Source organism: Parasteatoda tepidariorum, chromosome 10, assembly GCF_043381705.1.
Source record: "Parasteatoda tepidariorum isolate YZ-2023 chromosome 10, CAS_Ptep_4.0, whole genome shotgun sequence".
Lineage (NCBI taxonomy): Eukaryota > Metazoa > Arthropoda > Arachnida > Araneae > Theridiidae > Parasteatoda > Parasteatoda tepidariorum.
The window spans coordinates 64,027,781-64,053,336 of NC_092213.1; the positions used below are offsets into that span (position 1 = coordinate 64,027,781).

General features: G+C 30.2%; 2 protein-coding genes across 2 annotated transcripts in view; both read right to left on the minus strand.

The window, feature by feature from the left end:
• Nucleotides 1-5,904: 5,904 nt before the first annotated feature.
• Nucleotides 5,905-17,018, minus strand: LOC122268221 (monocarboxylate transporter 5-like). Its single transcript, XM_043045554.2, has 5 exons — nucleotides 16,804-17,018; nucleotides 14,177-14,360; nucleotides 11,358-11,501; nucleotides 9,156-10,112; nucleotides 5,905-6,164 (listed from the first exon to the last, which is right to left on the minus strand). The coding sequence occupies exons 2-5, from the start codon at nucleotides 14,358-14,360 to the stop codon at nucleotides 6,031-6,033; spliced, it is 1,419 nt and encodes a 472-aa protein (XP_042901488.2). The 5' UTR covers nucleotides 16,804-17,018; the 3' UTR covers nucleotides 5,905-6,030.
• A 1,115-nt stretch (nucleotides 17,019-18,133) lies between these two features.
• The window catches only part of LOC107448760 (uncharacterized), a 20,036-nt gene continuing 12,613 nt past the window's right edge, over nucleotides 18,134-25,556 (minus strand). Inside the window, exons 6-10 of the mRNA XM_016064073.3 lie at nucleotides 25,421-25,554; nucleotides 23,345-23,528; nucleotides 22,100-22,243; nucleotides 19,924-20,922; nucleotides 18,134-18,982 (exon numbers count right to left, since the gene is read on the minus strand). Of these exons, the coding sequence (XP_015919559.3) occupies nucleotides 18,813-18,982; nucleotides 19,924-20,922; nucleotides 22,100-22,243; nucleotides 23,345-23,528; nucleotides 25,421-25,554 (1,631 nt within the window). The 3' untranslated portion in view covers nucleotides 18,134-18,812. The remainder of the gene's footprint in view (nucleotides 18,983-19,923; nucleotides 20,923-22,099; nucleotides 22,244-23,344; nucleotides 23,529-25,420; nucleotides 25,555-25,556) is intronic.

Consider the following 25,556-nt stretch of genomic DNA (forward strand, 5'->3'; position numbering starts at 1 on the left):
ATGCCACTATCCACATAAATCAATTATTAATCAAAAATCGAATATCAATTACTTTTCTTTATAATGCAATAAAATCTGGCGAGCAGCTATTTAAACGATCAAACACTTCGTTTGTTTATTTGTGGCTTGAAGTTAGGCTCGCAGAAAATGCCGTTCATGGGTTAAATTTAGTAGGAATAGCACAACCTGTGACGTAGGCTATAGTATACCCAATTTTACTTTCTGCATCATTTGAGCTGATTACTCGAAGCAAAAGTTTTTTTCAGTTTTAAACTTTATATATTCAAAGAAACATTTATTCTAAAACTCGTTTATGCAATTATTATTTATTTTTCTTAGGTAAATTTATTTTTAATAATTATTTTCCAATTTTATGTCAAAATATTTAACTTTAAAGGGCAGAATTCGAAATTTAAATGAAATGAGTTGTAAGAGCCATAAAAAACGAGGGCTAACTTAAGCAATAATAAAATTCATCGCAATGTTAGATTAAAAAAAGCAGACGATATTTTTGGAACTATTTTAGAATTAACAGATTGTGAAGTGAATTCGTTACGGGAAAAGATAAAACTGAGTTTTGTTGTGTAAACTGAAATAACTATTCAAAGATGGACTTACCGTTACAGAATAAGAAAATAAAGGAGTTAGTATTAATATCATCGCCCAAAAGGATTTCTTACGCTTTCGTTAGTTCTGATGTTTTCCTATGAAAAATCGTTTGAACGGATGGAATTGTCAGTGTCTAGTTCTGAGTTAGAAATGATGAAAAATGAGCTGGTATTTAAATAAATGTCATTTTGTACATTAATTGGATCTTCCATTTAACACTAGCAACAGCTTATATATATTTTTTTTCGCCAAACATCGGAATTTGCCCCTAGAATTTGAATGATTGAGTGATATAGTGATGCCAAGCCTTTACAAGCGTAAGTACTTGATGTTTTATGTTGTAATTATTGTAGTTAATGTATTTTACCTTCATGCTAAGCTAATAGAATTGGTTCTAATTCATCAAAGTTCATTACAAATTGTATTTTTAGTTAGAAGTTTGGTGAAAGGAATAAGTGTTCTTTAATTGGTATTAAATGTGTTACACCTAAACTTAGAGTTTATAAGATATTTTATTAGCATTTAGAATTTAAATTAAGATAATTCAATTAGATGGATACGTTTCTTCACGAAACAAAATACCTTTTTAAGAGTGTAACGCTCTATATTGAGTGTAACGCCCTATAAAATAGGGGATGGTTATAACAGATTTAGAAATTAGAGTTAAGATAAGAAATTGTTTATTATTTTATTTAAAGGAACTGTGATACAATATTATTTATTGTTATGATTTTCTTTGTTATGGCTTTGTATGGTATTGCTATTGTTTTCTTTGGTCAAGCAAAAAATTGCGATGTAGTATAATTTACTAAGGAAGTACTTTTGGGTTAGCCAGGCGCAAGGAAGTTCAGTTGTGTTTTTTAAACTTTATTTTGTGTATTTTATTTAATTTTGATGTATTTAAAAATAAGTAAAATTAAAATAAATGAAATTAAAATAAATGAAAATAAATAAATAAAAGTTGGTGTAGGTTTACATTTTTGGCGACATTTCGCTTGCGCTCAGCTAACCGAAAAGAAGTTGCAAGTGGTAATCTTACTGTGTGTGAGTTGAAAACTCTAATTAAAAACAGAAAAAAAAATTATAATAGGCAAAATGTCGTAAACAATAAAAAAACGACGATTTGAATTAAAGCGATTAAGACTTTTTGCTCTCTCTTAGTGGTCATGTAAATCGGAATATATACTACTACTCTCATAAATGAGTTGGATATCCTCAAGTTGATTCAAAATTTTGATCCTAGAAAAGATAAAAATTAGTATTTAATGAATTCTTAAAGAATGTTTTATTAATTTAATATCATTATTAATACATCCGGAAGTTTGGGGCCCCTTAATGCTAATTTCACTTTATCTCGGGAACAAATTAAGTATTTGTATTTCGCTATATCTCGAGAACTAATTGAGCAAATCGAAAAATGTTTGCCAACAATTATACAAGTCTTTCCCCCAAAGATAATTCCACGTAAAAAAATTTTTTTTAATAATATTCTAATTTTATTTTATGTAATAGGGGTTAAAGAGTTAGAGTTATACGGTTCTTTGACACACTATTTTGAATTAATTTTAAATGACAGGACGCAAAATTTAATTGAAATCTGTCATAAAGTTTCTGAGTTAAAAAATGTCAAAGAAGCTGTATTTTAAGAAACTTCATTTCTCAAAAACTATCGGTTTAATTTCGTTCAAATTTTGTATTTTGTCATTTAGAATTTCACAATTTAAAATAAAGTAAAAATTTGTGTATCTTACAAAGCGAACATTTCTCAATTCTTATTAAATAAAATGAAAACAATAATAAACAATTATCAAAATTTAATTTTAATACAAAATGGTAATTGGATAAAGGAATTTTTCGATTTATTTAAAAACTTTCCGAGGTATGGCAAACTACACTATTGGAATAATCATTTAATACTCACAAATTTAAATATGGTGAAAAAAGGTATGTTTATTCAGAGAAATGACGTTTTTGAGCCTGATTTTGTAACTTAATTAAAACTTGATACTAATTAACTAATATATTTGAGGTTACTCTTTTGTATCAATAAGTTTGGCACTTAGTTCATGAAAATCCCATCATTTAAACAAAAGTTATTAAAGGCGATGTACAGTTGGACCTTTATATAACAAAGTCGCTAAATCCCGATAATAAGTTCGTTATATGGAAAATTCGTTAAATAGAAAATTACCATTTGAAATACTTAAACACAGAACAGGTTTTAAATTCATAAACACTAGACCTAATTATAATAGTAATTGATACACCTTTATCTTCTTAACTAGTATCTACCATTTATTTTATGAATCTTAAAACAAAAGAAATCTTCATGGAAAGCAAGAATAGAGCAAAACATTATCCAGTATATCATGCTACATACATTTTCAACTTAAAAAGCTAAATTTATGTATAAAATTACAGCTGCATTTATAATAAAAGTAATTTTAAACATACCTCGTGCGTACTTAAGTTTAATTGCTGCTGATAAAATCCGTTAATTTTGTCTGAGTTTTTCGTTTGAAATGCAAAAAAGGGGAAATAAATTTCACTGCTTTCTCTAAAAATTAAGTGGCTTCGAAAATCAATTCAAGGTAATTTCCCCTATCAAATGCGATAACAAGTTTGAAAGGTTCTGCAATATTTTGGGAAATATGGAAAGTAGATCTCAAAGAAAAGTTCGTTAAATAGAAAATCCACTTCGTTATTTGGAAGTTATTTTACGAAGAAATTTCCAAAATGCTCTTGGTTCCTCGAAAAATAGAGAAATTCGCAAAATGCAAGTTCGTTAATTAAAAATCCGACTGTATTTATTTTGTGCAATGTAGACATGTTTATCCATTTTACATAAATAACTGCTGATTATGAAAAAAATTTCTCTACTGAGATTGAGCATTTTTTGAAAACAGTTTTATTATAAAATTGAAACTCATCCATGTTTTATTCAACATTCACAATATCTCCATAAAAAATGGATTTAATATTTTCTCTTCTTGGTTTCAAAGTCATGCCGAGATTTCAGGCAATGATTAGCTAATTCTGCCTTAAGATTTGCCATTACTCACTTAACTCAGTCTATTCCTTCTGACTGTTTACCGCAGCATGTACTATTTTTTTTTGAATAAGCTGTTAAGCAGACCAGACACTGAAGCAATTCGCGGTGAGGAATAATAGATGCGACAGCAGCACAGATGAGAACCGCTATACATCATACACTAGAAGGACAGCTGAAGTTTTCGCGCATGCTGAGTAAGAACATCCGGATAAGCCGTAAATTCGAGGTGATGATATTTCACCATTTGTTTGAGGTGATGTTATTTCACCATTTTGTGTTTATATTTTTATTACAGTTTGAGGAGATGACATTTTTATACGATCACCTATCTATTATGATCTCTAATAATAATATAATATTTTATAATTCCGATTTATTTTTAAATAATTCATATTTTTTTATAATTCAATTTCAGTAATTTGTTATAATTATACTAATTTATATATATACTTCAAATATATCTTAATTTGTCCTTTTGTTTGCTCTCATTAAAACTAATTAATTTTTTTGTTTTAAATTTTTGTACTCAAAGAGTCCCATAATAATATTCATCAACATTGTTTCAGCTGCACACACGTTTAGAGCGGTGGCACTTAGACGTTCTTTGCATTTCTCCGATTCGATAATAGTTTTCTGACTACGTTCGACCATTCTTTTGTTATTTTGTATATACCAAGCAGCAGTGCCGATATTACTTTTAATAGTTTATTAACTGGTTCACTTTCCCCTGAACAACTTTAGTTGTTCTTTTCCGATCGTCTATTTAATTTTTTTTAAATAATTTATTTCAATTACATAACTTATGACTAAGTAAAAAGAAAGCCGTCATATTTGTTTTGCTTTTTTTAAATATTGAATTTAGATCCAGAAGTTTTATTTCAATTACAAATAATCCCATGCTGGATGTTTGACACTTAAAACTGGCACATGAATATTTTCATTAGCGTTGCCACCGGCAAAAAAATTAAATTCTTTTTCCGAATTAGCATTAGAGATTTATATATAATTTATTTTATTGCTTAATTTTATTATTTACTTAGAAACAATCTAACCAATGTTAAAGTTCTGATACTTTTTAATTCAAAATAATTCCAATCATTATGCATTAAATTAATAAAAAATTAAATAATTAAGAATCTTCGCTTAAATAGTTTTAGAGACATGGCAGAGACGTAAATCAATATTACGAAGACTGCATTATTAGTGCGCCATATTGTCCACGTTACGGTTATCCCTTATATTCTTATATACTGAAAAACAAAACAAAAAAAAACAACAAAAAAAAAATCCATCGGGAAAAATGTGCAGAGGCTCTGAATGTTTGAACTCCGCAGTGGTTTCCCAAAATTGTGACAAAATTAAAATTAAACACAAATTAAAATACTAAATCTTTTTTTTTTCCAAAAGAAAACTAAAATTTCCTGGCAGTTAATCACGTTATAAAACAGTGACATGAAGCTTCCTTTATTAATAACTTAATTAATTAATAAAACTGTTGACCAATAGGATATGAGTATAAAAGAAATTTAATGTAGATGTACAGGCCTCCAAAAGTTGAAGTATAACTTGTTTTTTATTTGAATTTGTAATTTAATGAACATAGAATTCAAAAATTTATAGAGAATGTGCACTGAGCAGCACTTTATTAAATGAGTCATAGAAATTAAAACATGATTCTCTGAAATTTATAAAGAATGAGTCATACATATTCAAACACAAGGAAAAAAAAGCACATCTATCAAATAATAAAAATAACAAAATAAGTTGTGCTGTATTTCTCTGGCGCCATAGTAGAGCATGACTATTTCTTTTCTCTTAGTCTTTCCTTTAATGCATTGCTCCAATGAATTCGACGTGATGGCTATTTATAAAATTTAGATATCTTAATTTCAGATAACAAATTAGGGCATCGACGTGTAGGGCATCCAAAAACAGAACTGCCACCACTTGTAAACGAATATTTCATCATAGAAAACAAATAATTATATTAAAAAATAAGTCAAAAGATTATGAAAAAAAAGTAGAGAAATCATTACTAACGAATCTTCTACCGAGAGTTGAAACAACGTCTGTAAATACTGCCCCCTACCGTTGAGAACACGAAGTACGGACCAGAATAAAATTAATTGTATAACAACTAATTATTTTTAAAAAAAACTTAAAGAGCTTTTACGAAAAGTAATCTGAAACTTCATATGAAACAGGTTAAGAATTGAACAACACTAGCACATGAATTCAAATAATTTCTTCTTCAAACTCAATGGTTTTATTTGAATACATTAAGTTATCACTTATCACAGCAGCAGGATTGTAGATGAGCATAGAATTCACAATTGAGTCATTGATCAACCGTTGGATTGTTGACGATTTCATTGGGGGCTTTTTGTCTTTCTTCTCTTCGTTAAGTATGGAATGAAATATGTTAAAAACCCACATCCGATGCAAATTCCACTCAAAACATACAGGACACCGTCATAGGACCCCTGTGTACCTCTAAAGTGACCTAAAAGTAGATAATACAAGAATTAAATGGTACTTAAGTGATCATACAGGTTGTTTCGTAATCACCGGTTTCAATATATATATTTTTAAATTATGAGAAAAATACAATAAAAAACTATACTCATTATCAATACATATATTTCACTCATGTGGCTCCATAAACACTGGTATTTCTCTATTTATTGGCAACATTAGTTATTATTCATGTTCTTAGGCTGTCTGAAGTAGTAAATTAAGTAGTTCTGAATAAGTAGTTACACGTTAAGCATTTATTTGGTATAGTTTTGTAGTATTTATTTAGTAAGCTTGTATTTTATAGAAATTATATATTATTTATTACGACGTTTTTACCTAAATTTATTTTTGTTCCTATCTGAAATGGTTGTTGAAATTTTATACATAAACGGTACTATGCTGCCGCAAACTGTCTTATCAATTCTTCGTGACATAGCTTGCCTTTTTCGAGTAATAGAATATATATTATGCGGTACTCTAGTTCATGGCTCGAGTGGTGTGCGAGGAAGTAGTATAGCAGGTAATGGAACATTGAGATGAGTTTTCTATCTAATATCATGACAAAGATGGGGCTTGAATACCATTAAATTTTATTTGTTGTGCAAGAAAATTTTGAAGGGCTTCTAGTGCGGAATAAATTTACTGAGTTATTAATTTTTTAGCTAATTTTTGAAATTAAAGCAACAGTTTAAAGTTTTTGTTGCTCTATACAAAAAGATAACACTAAAATTAAATTTAGAATGTGTTGTTACATCAGTTTGTCGAATATTTCTGTGTTTCGTAATTCTTTTAATAAATAAAACAGAATGGTACATTATTTAAATTCACTTAACTTACGTTTTTCTTGTCCCAATGTCATTGTGAGCATATTTTTCCAAGTTTATTCGAAAATATGTTTATAAGGTGTATTGATGACGGATTAATATCGATTTCTTTCCATTCGTAAACAACGTCACTCATTTTACAAATCTAAAGGACATATTTAAGCGGCAAGTTGGTACTATTTTTTTAAAATCAAAATTGGTGTAAAATTAATATTGGTAGGAATTATGCCGTTTTAGCTCTGCTTTGTTGAGCCTAGATTTATCACAATCCTGATTGTAATTCTTGAAAATACGCCACTATGTTAGAGGAAATGGGGATGCCTGAAACAAATGACTCGACTGTCTTTTACAGAATTAGTAAGCCTAGGATATCTCTAACATAGTTATCTAAGATTCCTCTGACTTACGAATCTAAGTTACTCATGACTTTGGAATCTAACTCCACAGTAAAGAAATCTTTTATCACTTACATCATGACTATATTTTGAGTTTATGCGCCAACAAGGGAGAATATTGATAATCACTAGTTTTAGAAAGAAATATGTCCATTCCTAACTTTAACGCGCTTAACAGACATTCCTCGCTGATGTTTAAGTTGCCAGGCTTTGAAATGGGGACCAAAGACAAGACAAAGAGTAAGCCTGGTTTAAAATCACGCAACACCGTATATGATGACTTAAAGCAACTAACTTCCCTGCCAAGGTAGTTATAACCATTCTCTAACTGCTTTAGGCCTGGAAATTTGGCTGGATAATCCATTCGGCAAATATCTTTACATTCCAGAAAATTCTAGATAGATCTATGTGGCAGCGTGCAATCATCCATTAAAAAATATCAGAATCAAATGAAAGTATAAAAAATGAACATATGGTTTTAAGAGCACATTTGTATTCTTATACTAGTTACAGGACCTCTTGACAATATATGAGGTTAATGAGTTTCCGAAATATCAAACTTCCTCTGTTAAAATGGCGTTGACTTCTTGGGTAATGGGGAGCAAATAATCAATATTGGAGTGTCTATCGTAATCATTGTATTGGAGTGTTCCTTGTGTATATTCTTTTAATGCTAGGAATTCTTTACCTATTCAACACTATCAGAAAGTAGATTGAGATGAAAACTGCCTGTGCCTGAACTTTTGGGGAGCAGAGCATTTCGGTAACGTCGATCCCACCATAAGTTGCGAAATTATCTTTGTTGACTTTAGATGTGCTTTACCAAACAAAGCAATCAAAAATAAATAATTAATAAAAACAAATGAGATATACTCTTAATAAAACTCATTTTTGAATAAATAGAGCTGTAATCTAACAACTCAATAGTGTAATAAAATACTTGCTTAGTACTATGGAAAATTCATTCTTTGCGCTGTAGCACGTGACTTGGTGGTCGGAGGAAGTTTTAATATGGATTGTATTATAATGACCATCAGGTTTTGAGAGCACGTACTGTTGTGCATCAGCTTTGGTGTTCAGCTGAGAAAAACAAACTTCTTTAAGGACCATACATGTAAACTTACTGTTTATAAAAACAGGTATTGCTGATGAAAATCTCTATTATTGACTTCTTAAACACTATGTTTACTATGAAATACTGGCCCCATTATTACAATGTATATGCTTTCTTTAAACTAGTTTCAAATTTGAAGTGACACTTGCTAAACAGTAATATTGATAAGAGTTATGAATTAATTTTGAAGGGTTTATGTAACCGTTTAGAGAATATCTGTAATTTTATACAGAATCAGAATTATATAAAAGTATTTGCACGAAATAAAGTTACACAGAATTTTCTTTATCAGGGAATTGAGCAAAATAAGGCTTTTTGAGTACAATGTAATTCTGAAAAATGAAAGTAAATAGTGATAAAAGATTTTCCATTTTACTTATTTCTTAGTTTCTTTTAAAATGCAAAATGAAGACTGCATTAATAAAAAATATATTGAATCATTTCAGCTACGAATTAGAGCTTTTATCCAAGCACCAAACATTTAAATAGTCACATAGTATAGAAGTGTTTATAAGGCATAATAAAAAGAAATAATTATGATAATTATGCCCATTATTTTTAAAAATGTATTTAAACATTGTGTTATTTTTAAAAATGCATTATAGATATACTATTTTTAAGGTGTAGAAAAAAACTAATTTTACCTATCATAGGCGACATTCCTAGACTAAATAGGGGGTATAAAATGAGCCTAGAACCCATTGCCATAGTCCTTTTATCTTCTTCTATGCAATCTGGTATTAACGCGATCATTAAAACAAATAGTGCTCCTATGAAAACACACAAAATGAACTCACACAACAACACAAGTACATAATGACGAACGAAGATAAACGCTATGAATGATACAGATGCGCATACAAAACATATTGTTGTAGTTGTCGGTGTAGTTAAGTAATATTTATCGTTAAAAACTCCTGAGCCAAGGCGACCACATAAATCAAAAACGGGTAGACACACAACGTAATATATCTCCAAATTTGCACCAACGCCTTTATCACGAACGAAATCTAGAATTATAGTAAACACGGTGAAACAAATGAACAGAGTACCAGCATTGATTAAAAGTAAAAGAAGAAACGGCAGATCAAGATAAACTTTCAAAGATAGAATCGAACTTTTCCATCTGTTCCGTTTCTTACTATCTTTTGAATTACTGTCAACTAACACTCCACATTCGTGTTCATTTTGCTCGCATGAAACTTTCAATTCAGGCCCTTGTTCTGTTTCATGAGATGTTGAAATTTGTGTTTCATGATGCTTTTCTGGTTCAAGAGAATTCAAAACATGTGTTTCATTTTGCTCTTCTACTGAGTGAAGTTTAAATTTCGTGTATTTATCTTTGTATGGATCAGATTTTTTTGCAACAGGATTTTTCAGTAGCATAGCAGCTGGAATAGTATGAGCCATTACAGCTGATAAAATCAGAAATGATCCTGAAACGCCGTATAAATTTATAGAGTTCTCAATTAAAAGGGGTAAAAAGATGCCGCCTATACAGGCGCCAGATGTTGAAAATCCGTTAGCCTTGCTTTTACTTTCTGGAAATAGTTCATTCAAGAGAGCTGGTAGCATGTGATTTCCCAAGACATAACCAAGACCTGAAACAAATATTAAATATGAAACTAGATGCGTTATATTTAAGCATGAAAGAAACTAACGAGAATGTGTAACTGATTTTGTCAATCCTGTTGTGTCACATTTTGTATAAAAACTTTAAGACTGACATTCAATTTGATCATAACAATGACTTCAAGACTTACATAATATTTTTTAAGGTATGAAAAATAATAATCTTCTAAAATTTTTATTTAGTCCCATGCTGTACGAACATAAAGATGTGTGACTATACTAAAAAGAGGCAAACAACCTTAGTTTTAAAATTACTAAGTTATGTTACAGTTAACTCTTCTCATAACGATGAAAAAAAAGGTTGATTTATTGCTGCAGATTCTTTGGCGGGAAAAAACGAATCACGCTGAATATCTATTGATATAATGATCTTATTTTCACGTGCTAGTTCTTATTCTTAATGGTTAAAGGAGGTGACCTCAAATATGTTAATTTATTAGGGCAAACAATATTTTAAGTTACGGAATTATACACAAAAACGAACTTTTATTTCAATACACATTTCAAAATATGTCGGAGGGGTTGCCGGAATTTGGGAATTACTTAAGGCTTAGAATCTATATTTTGAGAGTAAGAATTCCAACTCCCTCGAAAAGAAGGTAAGTTTATTCAGAGAAAGTACTTTTTTTTGTCTCTGATATCGTAACGTAAAATATCTTTCCCCTTATTAATCAGCATATTCGAAGTAATCCGCTCGAATCAGATTTAGTTGTAGCTAATGAAGTACTTTAGATCAAAAGCTATTCAGTGAGATTCATGTTTTTCGCTCACTCTACGCATGATTAGTCACAGATTATTGGTTATTTATAAATGAACTATCAAAGAAACATTATTGTGCTATTTCCAGAATAATCTTAACACGTTATTGTGAGATGGGTATATAATTCCCAATTACTTCAATATCACCTAATATACAATAATTTGCGCGTGGAAATAAGATAATAAAGCTATAGGTGATTTTATCTGTTATAAGTATCACATTCGGATTTAATATAAATCCATGGTCTATTTCAATTTATCCTGATTCATTGCTATAAATTTCGTAACTGAAGTCTTTTGGGCCTAGGAAAGGTCTTATTTTACAAAACCATAGCTGTATTTTATAACCAATAAAGTCATCATAGATAAAAGTGGAGGATTTTTGAGATTTATGGCAGAAATTGTTACACAGTTTAAGGAAATACTTGGTTGTTAATGTTAACAAATAAACTTACCAAACATCAATCCCCATAATAGCGTTATCGCTAATATGTCCTCCGAAAAAAAGCAAGCACCTATGCTAATTGTTGATATTGAGCATCCAATTAATATCATTGATTTCATCCCGAAAATTTGAAATAAGTAACCAACAAAAGGGCCTGTAATTAAAGCAAACCAAAATTTAAAAACTCGTGTATAATATCACATATAAAAATATGTTGAAGGTACAATTTTTTTAAAGAAAATCATTCCGATGTGCTAAAAATTAAAAAAAAATTAGGCAACATACGTTTTGTTGTTGTTTAATTTTAATCGAAGAAATAATTGAAGCAAATGTCTACTTCTTTATTTAGATTTATGTTTTATATTTTTTTAACTTTTGAATTTTCAATAATTATGATAAATAATTACAATAAGTTCTTAAACTTCAAGAGCTAATAATAAATATTAAATTTCAATATGATTAGTAGAATGTTTCAATTCTTCCGAAACTAGAATGGTCTTGTTCAAAAATTTATTTTTCTCTAACCATTTACATCAACTTGAACTTCAATCACTTGAGGCGTTTTTGTAAATCCGTAAACCAGGGAGAATGCTTAACTCTCTAATGCATTTATATTTTAGCATTTTATTTAACGACATGATAAAAACTGGTAGGCAATGCGGGAAAGAGGGCAGATCTTCGGAAAGAACCATTACATAGTTAAATAAATTTTTCTTGGCTCATATGTGGAGTAAAATTAGCATAAATAGATACATTGTTTTTTGTGCCCCCGAATTGTTGAGATAATGTTCTCAAAATAAATTCATTTTTCTTTAAAAACTTTTGCGTGTTTCCAAACTTTGTCTTTTCGTAAAAATTTGTTTGGGGTAAAAAAAAGCAACTAATAAATACCCTTCAATGACTAACATTCCAAATAGACACGCTGTATTCCTTGAGACTCTGCGGATCCTCACAAATTATTCAACGTGCTTAAGTTCTGTCTTTCGTACCATTAATATTGCATCGTAGTAGGTGACATTCCCATCATTAGTTAAGTTTTTTATTTGCGCACTGCTCTGCTCATTGATTTCTTGTCTAAGATTCAGATCATTACCAAACTCATTACGCAGTATCTATTCCTTATCGCAAAAGCAATCTGTAATATAAGCTAATCAGAAAACTAACACTATCAACTCAATATTGGTCGTCAATACAACAATTGCATGATGAATTTTTAATCAACCACTTACATCAACTTGAACTTCAATCACTTGTGGCAGTTTTGTAAATCCTTAAACCAGGGAGAATGCTTAACTCTCTAATGCATTTATATTTTAGCATTTTATTTAACGACATGATAAAAACTGGTAGGCCATGCGGGAAAGAGGGCAGATCTTCGGAAAGAACCATTACATAGTTAAATAAATTTTTCTTGGCTCATATGTGGAGCAAAATTAGCATAAATAGATACATTGTTTTTCATGCTCACAAATTGTTGAGATAATGTTCTAAAAATAAATTCATTTCTCATTAAAAAATTTTGCGACTTTCCAAACTTTGTCTTTTCTTAAAAAGTTGAATGAGGTAAAAAAAAGCAATTAAAAAATACCCTTTAATGACTAACATTCTAAATAAACAGAATGTATATTCTGTATATTTTATAGTAAAACTTGATATACATTCTGTGGTAGTACTAGGTAGAAAAAAATATGGACAAAAACGAAATATGCATGCATATAAAAACCTTTGTGTGGGCTGTAAAGTGAGAGGCAAGTATTATAGAGTCCTACAAATATCATGCTAACACAACCATGAAAAAAAGTACAACGAGATAAAAGAGAAAGTAAAAATAACAAGACAAATTTTAGAATTAGTTGATTAGTTTGCTGTTATTTGATTTTTTGTTGAGATCAGCTTTTTGTATTTTAAGGTGTGTTTTTGATGTTTCAATAAATGTATTTTTATATAAGAAATGTCTCTTCAGTACATCTTGATTCTTTACAGTACTGATAACAAGACAAAAGACAAACATTGGTTAAATATAATTTTAAAAAAGTTTTCTGAAAGGATATGCGAAGTCTTTTGAAACGAAAACATAGGAGAATCAACCGAAATTTTTAATTATCGAAATTATTGAACTTAATATACCATGTTCACAAATTAGTTTATTATATATTTTATTTTATAACCGGCGTTGGTCAGTTGACCCAATTCTGAGTTTGCGATTATAAATGCTTAACTTAATAGCCTTGTGATTTTTAACCCAACCCAGAGGACTCCTGAATCAAGCAATACGGAAAACTAACCTTCATGGAGAATTTTTTTACTGGAACTATCCTGCATTTGCTTTATATAAAGAGGAAAAACACGGAAACCTCCCACGGTTTAAAGGGGAATTTAACCCATGATCCGTCTAATACTGAATATATTTTATATTAGCACTAAGGTCGAGGATTGGAACCTGTGTCACTTCTTTGGGACGTAAACACTGTATTCCTTGAGATTCTACGGCTCCTCACAAATTATTTAACATGTTTAAGTTTTGCCTTTCGTACCACTAGTATTGTATCGTAATACGCAACATTCCCATTATTAGTTCATTGATTCTTTCACTAAGATTCAGATCATTACCAAACTCTCCTATAAGTATCTACTCCTTATCTCAAACATTTGAACCAAAACATTATTCAGAATCAAAAGTAATGACAAGAGGAAGCTGATATGATTATAGCAAGAGTAATCTTTTCCCTCTAGTAATATAAGCTAATCTGACAACTAAATTTATCAATTCAATATTGGTCATCAATACAACTATTGCACGATGAATTTTTAAAACAAATTATTACTTACCTGAAAGGTTTCTAACTATAAAAGTGAGAACGAAAGGAAAGGATGCCTGCTTTCTATTGACATTGTATCGGGTTAGAGATTCCACAAAGTATATTGCCGAAAGTCTTATGGTGCCAGCGAGCATGAAATTAATGATAAAGCTCCCAATCAATATTTTCCCGCCATCAATAGTTTTCGTTTTCATCTGAAAAAAATTTAGAGACATAAACAGAATAATATTTAAAAACAAACTATAAATTATTTCGAGTTTTCTATAATATGGCTATTGAGCCAAAAGGTAGGATGGTAAATTTTTTTTTCTCTATTTTGTCCTGAAGAAGAGCATATTTTGCGCTATAAATTCAAAGATTTTTCGTATAAATATTTATTTACGACTTTTCCATTTTACGTTATAAACTACAGAACTGCTGCTACTAAAGTTTTAAGTCTTAATTGGAAACAATAAAATGTTGGTTCTACGTAGATCCAACATCCGAAAGATTTACTTAATTGGAAACAATAAAATGTTGGTTCTACGTAGATCCAACATCCGAAAGATCTACGTAATCTCCTCTAAAACCTGTGAAAAGTCTGCTGAAGTAATATGTTTAAAAAATTGAAAACCGTTATGGAAAAAAATAATATGATGAAAATCTAAATTCTATCGTTTGCGAGGGCCTCGAAGTGCTTTAATAGTGGTCCTCCTGTTAAGGTACCTCCAGAGGACGACACGAGTAGCCAAGAGTTGAAATATGCTATTTTTGATTTTCGTTGAAATGAAAACTAAACCAAAAAGTTCAGAAACGTTAAAATTTGAATAAAGAAAATCTCTATGTTCTAAATTTTATAAACGCTGAGAAAGGTTATATAAAAAACGTGCCTATTGCCTTTTCGTTAAATTTGGTTGAAATTTTAAATTGAAGAGTATCGTTAAAGTAGCTGCATCGTTTCTCTTTAAATGTCTATTTTTTTAAATTTTGAAATTTCCAATTTATAATTCGCAAAAATACGATGATGACGTATATGACTAATGGGCATAATGATTGTATTAATGACTGAACTATTGAGACTATAAATTCCAGAGTCCGGTTACGCCAAATATGGTAACAATAGAACAGATTTGGATAGTAAAATATCCAAATCTGTCTAAAAAGAAGTATCTTTTTCTGAGCAATTAGGTTTTTGTGTCTGAGACCGAAACTTGAATAATATTTAGTGCTAATTAATTATATATATATTTGAGGTATTTAAAGTCATTCCTTTGAGATATTAAAATTGCCACTCAATTGGTGAAAATTCGAAAATTGGAGCAAAAGTTCGTTTGGGAGAGATATTATTTATTTTGTACACTGTACATATGTTATTTCCAACATATATGTATTTCTTCAAAGGTGAAGTTCATAATTTTTCTTTTTGTATACCGACAATTAATGTACTATTTGAGCATATAAAGAACTACAATGCATGTATAAATTTAGAAGGCTATTACATTTTATGCAACTTCCTTAAATTTATAGATATATGTATATCCAAAAATGGGAGTTTAATGAATTCCAGAAGCTTAGAAAAAAATAAATACACTTTAGTTCAAAAATTTTGTCTCATTTTAGGTGAAAATAAATTTTAATTTTTCTCTTTAAATTTAAAATTTTTGCTCTTGTTAACTAATGATGCCTATTAATTTTTGTTCCATGCTGTTTGATAAAATTGTTTAAACTATTGAGCCATTATTACTTTAACAATAGCTAATTGCCTATAAATTTGCAATCCGAGTGTTGCGCAATGTCAAGCAGTTTTCGTCTAATGAGCTTGAAATTACTAGAGTACTATAGTTTCATAAATGGTAGCGATCCGAACTTCACACAACAGCTGTGTGGGGGTTGGCGAGGGGCAGCAAGGTGGGGGTGATAGCTTCCTAGTAATTAGAGAAGTTACAAATCAAAACCTGCTTTTAAATTTACAAACTTTTTATAGTCATGTATGATATATCATTGATTGTTAATATTTTGAAATATATATTATATCTGATTAAATGGTATTTATAATTAAATTTGTATGTATATTTTCAATAAAAACTTTATATTTGACCTTCTTCAAAGGTGTCACGACATGTTTCAGAGTTGTACAAAGCAAAAAGAAATTTTGATAGTTTTTAAAGATTTATACAATATTTTATTTAATTTTTCCGCAAATGAAAAGAGTGTATATACATTGTTAAACCCACTATTTGATTTATAAATTTCATTCTTTTATTATATGAAAAATCGGTATTTTTTAAAAATTACTGAAAGTTTGCCACGATACATAAGCTGAAAAGTACAAGGTTTAAAATTTGGTGTCTTAAATACTTTATTAAAAACATGCTAGTCCATCTATTTTACTAACTATATCCACGAATGTTAATAAAACATTCTCTTGTTTATCTGTTTCATTAAAAGTTTACTTTTCCATCTATGAAATAATTGTTCGGTTGTATATTCAAGATAGATTGATTTGTTTCTCTTTCCAAAATGAATTAATAAAATTCAACACGTTCTTTTTCATTCCCATTTAAATTTCATTTCTTAAATAAATGATAGAAAATAAAAACACATTATAAATTATAAAGTTAAAAAAAAACACTTTTAAAAAATATTCTATGTACTTACGTTTTCCTGAATATTCTCTATTCAATGCAGTTTTTAAAAAAACGATAAAGGATTATGATTCAACAACATTATCCTCATATCAAGTTTCAAAATTAGCTTCGACGGTTAACAGTCCTCCTAATAAGTAAGATTAATCAAGAGTTGGTGTCGATGACACGGCCTTGGCATGGACAAATATTTATCGCCTATTTTTCCTGTTCCATGTGAAAAAAAAATTAATACTACACAGAACGTTTTTTCTATGAGTTAAAAAGATTTGTTTATTATCAACGCGTCGTAACACATACTATACGTCTGAATGTAAAGATGTTGCCAGGGGATGAATGCAGTATTTTAATTCTAATCGCAGTTTGATTTTAATTCAAATATAATTTCCACTTTGTAATCTAAACGGGCATTTAATAACAAATTAAATAATGCCGTGGTATAAAAAATTGTGTTTTAGATTTTTTTTCCATTGGTGCAAATTTTAATCACATTTCTTTTTTATTTTAATATTTCGTAGATGTAAACTGAAAAAGCATTTAAAAATATATTAAATATTACTAGTGTATTTAAAATCAATACAATTGATTACGTAAATGTACTTTCTTCTTAAATTTTTTTTTTGTAGTTAAATATTTTTTCCCTCATGAAACAAGTATTAAACTTCTTTGGAATTTATTACTTTTTAAAACTGTTGTATGTTGTGTAAATATGTTAATTAACCAAAACTAGGATTTCATACAACTCTCGGCTTGCCCTTTATAGTTAAAAACTACTGTTGTTAAGTTAACCCTTTGACTACTAACGGGACTCATTTGTCCCAACAAATGTTTAAAAATTACTAATGGGGTGAAAAGCACTTAGAAACTCATTGTAATATGTCCCAGTCGTGAGTCGAACCAAGTATTCGTGTTTCATGTGTCAAATATCCCATAGATGGCGCTAAATAGTTTCTTGCGTGAAATAGCATTGTGATTTTGCGTTGGAACAGATGTATCCCAATAGTATTCTTCATTGGGACAGATATATCCCACGCTTATTCTTCATTGGGATTGTTACGTCCATTCATATTTTATTCTTATTTTCTCAAATGAACATAGAAAAAAGAGCAAATATGAGTTGTCCAATGTGTAATGTCGGGTTCTTGGCCAAGGTCGGGTTATGCAAAGATTGCTTCACCCTGTATCATACAATGTAAAAAAAATCCATATAATAAATTTTTCTGAAATGATAGATGTGCCTGTAGTAAGTCTATCACTACAGGTGGGACATATAATATAGAAATTAAAAATTTAGGGAGAATGTGCACTCAGCTGCACTTTATTAAATGAGTTATAGAAATTCAAACATGATTCATCGAAATTTAAAAAGAATGAGTCATACATATTCAAACACAAGGAAAACAAATCACATCTATCAAATAATAAAAATAACAAAAAAAGAAGTTGTGCTGTTTTTATCTGGCGCCATAGTAGAACATGACTATTTCTTTTCTCCAGTCTTTCCTTTAGTCCTTAGTCTTTCCTTTAATGCATTGCTCCAATGAATTCGACGTGATGGCTATATATAAAATTTAAATATCTTAATTTCAGATAACAAATTAGGACATCGACGTATAGGGCATCCAAAAACAAAACTGCCACCACTTGTAAACGAATATTTCATCATAGAAAACAAATAATTATATTAAAAAGTAAGTCGAAAGATGATGAAAAAAGAATAGAAATCATTACAAGCGAATCTTCTACCGAAAGTTGAAACAACCTCTGCAAATACTGCCCCCTACCGTTGAGAACACGAAGCACGGACGAGAACAAAGTGAATTGGATAACCACTAATTATTTTTAAGAAAAGTGTTAAGAGCTTTTACGAAAAGTAATCTGAAACTTCTTATGAAACAGGTTAACAATTGAACAACACTAGCACATGAATTCATATAATTTCTTCTTCAAACTCAATGGTATTATTTTAATACATTAAGTTATCACAAATCACAGCAGCAGAATTGTAGATGAGCATAGAATTCACATTCTAGGATCAACCGTTGGATTGTTGAAGATTTCATTTTTGCTTCTTGTCTTTCTTCTTTTTGTTAAATGTGGAATGAAATATGTTAAAAACCCACATCCAAGGCAAATTCCACTCAAAACGTAGAGAACACCGTCATAGGACCCCTGTGTACCTCTAAAGTGACCTAAAAGTAGACAATAATCGCCGCTTTCAATATATATAATTTTAGAATTATTTTAAAAATGCACTAAAAAACTATACACATCATCTATACATATATTTCTCTTATGTGGCTCCGTAAACGCTTGTATTTCTTTATTTATTGGCAACATTATAGTTATTTTTAAGTTTTTAGGTTGTCTTAAGTAATAAATTAAGTATTGTTGAATAAGTAGTTACACGTTAAGCATTTATTTAGTATAATTTTGTATTTTTATAGAAATAAAGACTTCATTATGAAATGATTATTTAAATTCATGTTTGATCCTTTCTAAAATGGCTGTAGAAATTTTATACATAAACGGGAATATTATGACGCAAACTGTCCTATCAATTCTTCGTGACATATCTTGCCTTTTTCAAGTAATAGAATATACTTTATTTGATACTCAAGTTATGGCTCATACTCAAGTGGTACGCGAAGAAGTAGTACAGCAGTAATGGAACATTGAGATGAGTTTTCCATTTTATTTCATGACAAAGATGGAAATAATTTCAATATTTCTGTTGCCTGCTATGAAATGTCCCTAATGTGCTGTGCATTCGACTTGAAAATCACTAAATTTTATTTGTTGTACAAAAAAAATTTAAGGGTTTCTAGTATGGAATAAATGTACTGAATTACTAAATTTTTAACTAATTTTTGTAGTTAAGGCAACAGCCTTAGGATTTTGTTGTTCTATACAAAAATGTAGAACTAAAAAGCCAGAGACGAGGCGAAAATAATAATAAATTGGGATAATTTGGTTTTCAAAGTAGTTAAATTTAGAATATGTTGCTGCATTAGTTTATCTAATATTTCTGTGCTTTGTAATTTGTTTAATAAGTAAAAAAATGCGTTTAATAAATAAAAAATGTATTATAGATATACTATTTTTAAGGCATAGGAAAAAATAATAATTTTACCTATCATAGGCGACATTCCTAGACTAAATGGAGGGTATAAAATGAGCCTAGAACCCATTGCCATAGTCCTTTTATCTTCTTCTATGCAATCTGGTATTAACGCGATCATTAAAACAAATAGTGCTCCTATAAAAACACATACAAAGAGCTCACATAACAGCACAAGTACATAATGATGAACGAAGATAAACGCTATGAATGATACAGATGCGCAAACAAAACATATTATTGTAGTTGTCGGTGTAGTTAAGTAATATTTATCGTTAAAAACTCCTGAGCCAAGGCGACCACATAAATCAAAAACGGGTAGACACACAACGTAATATATCTCCAAATTTGCACCAACGCCTTTATCACGAACGAAATCCAGAATTATAGTAAATATGGTGAAACAAATGAACAGAGTACCAGCATTGATTAAAAGTAAAAGAAGAAACGGCAGATCAAGATAAACTTTTAAAGATAAAATCGAACTTCTCCATCTGTTTCGTTTTTTACCATCTTTTGAATTACTGTCAACTAACACTCCACATTCGTGTTCATTTTGCTTGCATGAAACTTTCAATTCAGGCCCTTTTTCTGTTTCATGAGATGTTGATATTTGTGTTTCATGTTGCTTTTCTGGTTCAAAAGATTTTAAAATATGTGTTTCATTTTCTTCTTCTGGTTCAAGAGAATTTAAAACATGTGCTTCATTTTGCTCTTCTACTGAATGAAGTTTAAATTTCGTGTATTTATCTTTGTATGGATCAGATTTTTTTGCAATAGGATTTTTCAGTAGCATAGAAGCTGGAATAGTATGAGCCATTACAGCTGATAAAATCAGAAAAGATCCTGAAACGCCGTATAAATTTATAGAGTTCTCAATTAAAAGGGGTAAAAAGATGCTGCCTATACAGGCGCCAGATGTTGCAAATCCGTTAGCCTTGCTTTTACTTTCTGGAAATAGTTCATTCAAGAGTGCTGGCAGCATGTGATTTCCCAAGACATAACCAAGACCTAAAACAAATATTAAATATGAAACAAGATGTTTTATATTTAAGCATGAGAGAAATTAACGAGAATGTGTAACTGATTTTGTCAATCCCGTTGTGTCACATTTTGTATAAAAACTTTATGATGGATATTTATTTTGATCATAAAAGGGACTTTAAGACTTACGTAATATTTTTTAAGCTGTGAAAATTAATAATTTTGTAATATTTTTTATATAGTCCCAAGCTTTACGAATATAAAGATGTGCGACTATACTAAAAAGAGGCAAAAAATCTTAGTTTTAAAATTACTAAGTTATGTTTCAGTTAACTCTTCTCAAAACTGTGCTAATGATGAAAAAAAGGTTGATTTATTGACCTCAGATTTTTAGGTCGAAAAAAAACGAATCATCCTGAATATCTATTGATATAATGATCATATTTTCTGGTGCTAGATCTTAATCTTAATGGTTTAAGGAGGTGACTTCAAATACGTTAATTTATTAGGACAAACGGTATTTTAAGTTACGGAATTATACACAAAAACATACTTTCTTTCAATACACAACATTTTATTGACAGATTTGGATTTCTGACCCTTAAAATAGGGTGAGGTGTAGCCGCAATTTGGGAATTATTTAATGTTCAGGATCTATATTTTGAGAGTAAGAATTCCAAATCCATCGAAAAGAAGGTAAGTTTATTCAAAAAAAGTATTTTTTTGTGTCTGATATCGTAACGTAAAATATCGTCTGCACTAACTAATCAGCAAACTTGAAGTAACCCTCTCGAATCATTAAGATTTAGTTCTAGTTAATGAAGTACATTAGATCAAAAGCTATTCAGTGGGATTAATTTTTTTCTCCCACTGTACGCATGATTTGGAATAGATGATTGGTTATTCATAAAGGAACTATCAAAGATACATTACTGTTCTATTCCCAGAATTATTACACGTTATTGTGGGCATAATCCTCAATTACTTTAATATCACCTAATATACAGTAATTCATGTGTGGAAATAAAATAAAGCTATTTGTGTCTTTATCTGTTGCTTATAAATATCACATTCGGATCTAATGCAAATCCATGGACCAATATTGTCGCCATAGATAAAGGCGGAGGATTTTTGAGATTTATGAAAGAAATTGTTTTACAGTTTAAGGAAGTGCTTGGTTGTTAATGTTAAAAAATAAACTTACCAAACATCAATCCCCATAATAGCGTTATCGCTAATATGTCCTCCGCAAAAAAGCAAGCACCTATGCTAATTGTTGATATTGAGCATCCAATTAATATCATTGATTTCATTCCGAAAATTTGAAATAAGTAACCAACAAAGGGGCCTGTAATTAAAACAAATCAAAATTTAAAAACTCGTGTGTAATATCACATATCAAAATATGTTGAGGGTACAACTTTCTAAAAAGGATCATTCTGATTTGGTAAAAACAAACTCTCCTAGATAGGAGCCCCTATCTAGGAGGATTTGGTAAAAATTAAAAAAAATTAGGCATCATACACTTTGTTATTGTTTAATTTTAATCGAAGAAATAATTGAAGCAAATGTCTACTTTTTTATTTAGATTTATGTTTTATATTTTTTTAACTTTTGAATTGTTAATAATTATGATAAATAATTACAATAAGTTCTTAAACTTCAAGAGCTAATAATAAATATTAAATTTCAATATGATTAGTAGAATGGTCTTGCTCCAAAATATATTTTTCTTTAACCATTTACATCAACTTGAACTTCAATCTCTTGTGGCGTTTTTGTAAATCCGTAAACCAGGGATAATGCTTAACTCTGTAATACATTTTTATTTTAGCATTTTATTGAACGACATGAGAAAAACTGGTAGGCCATGCGAGAAAGAGGGCAGATCTTCAGAAAGAATCATTATATAGTTAGCTAAATTTTTCTGGTCTCATATGTGGAGCAAAATTAGCATAAATAGATGCATTGTTTTTTGTGCCCACGACTTGTTGAGATAATGTTCTCAAAATAAATTCATTTCTCTTTAAAATATTTTGCATGTTTCCAAACTTTATGTCTTTTCTGAAAAATTTGTTTGGGGTAAAAAAAGCAACTAAAAAATACCCTTAAATGACTAACATTCCAAATAGACACGCTGTATTCCTTGAGACTCAGCGGCTCCCCACAAATTATTCAACATGCTTAAGTTCTGTCCTTCGTACCATTAATATTGCATCGTAGTAGGTGCCATTCCCATCATTAGTTAAGTTTTTTATTTGCGCAATGCTTTGCTCATTGATTCCTTGCCCAAGATGCAGATCATTCCCAAACTCATTACGCAGTATCTACTCCTTATCTCAAAAGTAATCTGTAATATAAGCTAATTTGATAACTGGCACTATCAACTCAATATTGGTCGTCAATACAACTATTGCATGATGAAATTTTAGAACAAATCATTACTTACCTGAGAGGTTTCTAACTATATAAGTTAGAAAGAAAGGAAAGGATGCCTGCTTTCTATTGACATTGTATCGGGTCAGAGCTTCCACAAAGTATACTGCCGAAAGTCTAGCGGTACCAGCGAGCATGAAATTAATGATAAAGCTCCCAATCAATATTTTCCCGCCCTCAATAGTTTTTGTTTTCATCTGAAAAAAATTAAGAAATATAAACAGAATAATATTTAAAAACAAGCTATAAATTATTTATAGCTCTTTTTAATATGGCTCTTTTTAATAAAGGAAAGATCGTGAGTAAAAGGAAAAATAAACTTGAAATTTCTTTTGCTATTTTGTCCTGAAAAGAGCATATTTTGCGCTATAAATTCAAATATATTCGTATGAATATTTATTTACAACTCTTCCATTTTCCGATATAAACTTCAACACTATTGTTACTAAAGTTTTATTTCTTATTTGGGAACAATAAAATGTTGTTTCACCAGATCTACGTACCCTCCTCTAAGATCTGGGAAAAGACTGCTGGACGGCTGTGTTTAAAACATGAAAAACCGTTATGGAAAAAGAATAAGATGAAAATTTAAATTCTTGACCTATGGTTTGCCAGGGCCTTGAAGTGCTTTAATAGTGGTCGTCCTGTTAAGGTACCTCCATAGGACGCTACAGCACACAAGTAGCCAAGAGTTTAAATAGTTGAAAAGTTGATTTTTGTTGAAATGAAAACTAAAATGTTTATATTCCAAATTTTATAAACGCTGAGAAAGGATTCTAAGATCTAAATAGATCTAAAAAACGCATCTATTGCCTTGTCGTTGAATTTGCTTTAAATTTTTAATTGAAGAGTTTCGTAATAGTAGCTACATCGTTTCTCGTTAAATGTCTATTTTTTCAAATTTTGAAATTTCTATCATATAGTTCACAAAAATACGATATGACTTTGGCATATAATGACTGTTTTAATGACTAAACTATTGGGACTATATATTCCAGAGTCCGGTAACCCCAAATATTTTATAAGTAAAATATTCAAATCTGTCACAAAAGGTATGTTTATTCAGAGAAATTATGTTTTTGCGCTTGATTCCGAAACTTAATTAATTTTTGATTCTAATTAACCATAAAATTGGAGCTCAATTGGTGAAAATCCGAACATTAGAACAAAAGTTCTTTTGGGGTTCATATATTATTTATTTTGTACACTGTACACGTGTTTCTTTCAACATAAATGTATTTCTTCAAAAGTGAAATTCTTTTGACATAAATACATTATTTTTCTTTTTGTATACTGACTAAATTATTTTCTTTGAGTATATAAAGCCTACAATGTATGCATAGATTTAAAAGGATATATGAATACGCAAAAATGGGAGTTAAATGAATTCTAGAGGTTTAGAAAAAATGTAATGCACTTTAGTTCAAAAATTCATTTTTGGTGAAAATAAATACACTCTATAACAAAAAAAAAAATCGACGCACCAAGAAGCAATCATCCGATTGCTTTGAAATTTCGTATGCATAAATGTTTTGAACAGATCAGGCTGGAATGATGCCGACTGTTGACGTATAGTCTTTAACGACGAATCCAGCTTCCAACTGTGTCCTGACGATCATCGAAGACGCGTTTGGAGACGCACAAGGCAGAGGGGGGGGGGATCCTGCCTTCGCTATTGCACGCCACACCGGCCCTCAACAAGGCATTATGGTCTGGAGTGCCATTTCCTTCGACAGCTGGACCCCTTTGGTCGTCATTAGATGTACACTTATTGCACAGCGGTACGTCGACGGCATCCTAAGACCTGTTTTGCTACCGTTCCTTTTTTAGCGCCCTGAACTGGTTTTTCAGCAGGACAATGCCAGACCACATACAGCACGTNTTGACAGCCGGACCCCTTTGGTCGTCATTAGAGGTACACTTACTGCACAGCGGTACGTCGACGACATCCTAAAACCTGTTTTGCTACCGTTCCTTTTGCAGCACCCTGAACTGGTTTTTCAGCAGGACAATGCCAGACCACATACGGTACGTGTTGCTATGAACTGTCTGCAAGCTTGTCAAACTCTTCCTTGGCCTGCCAAATCACCATATTTCTCTCCCATCGAGCATGTCTGGGATATGATGGAAAGGCGATTGCATTTGGTACGGAATGTTGATGACCTCGTTCGACAATTGGATCGAATTTGGCAGGAAATACCGCAAGAGACCGTATTTTTTTAACT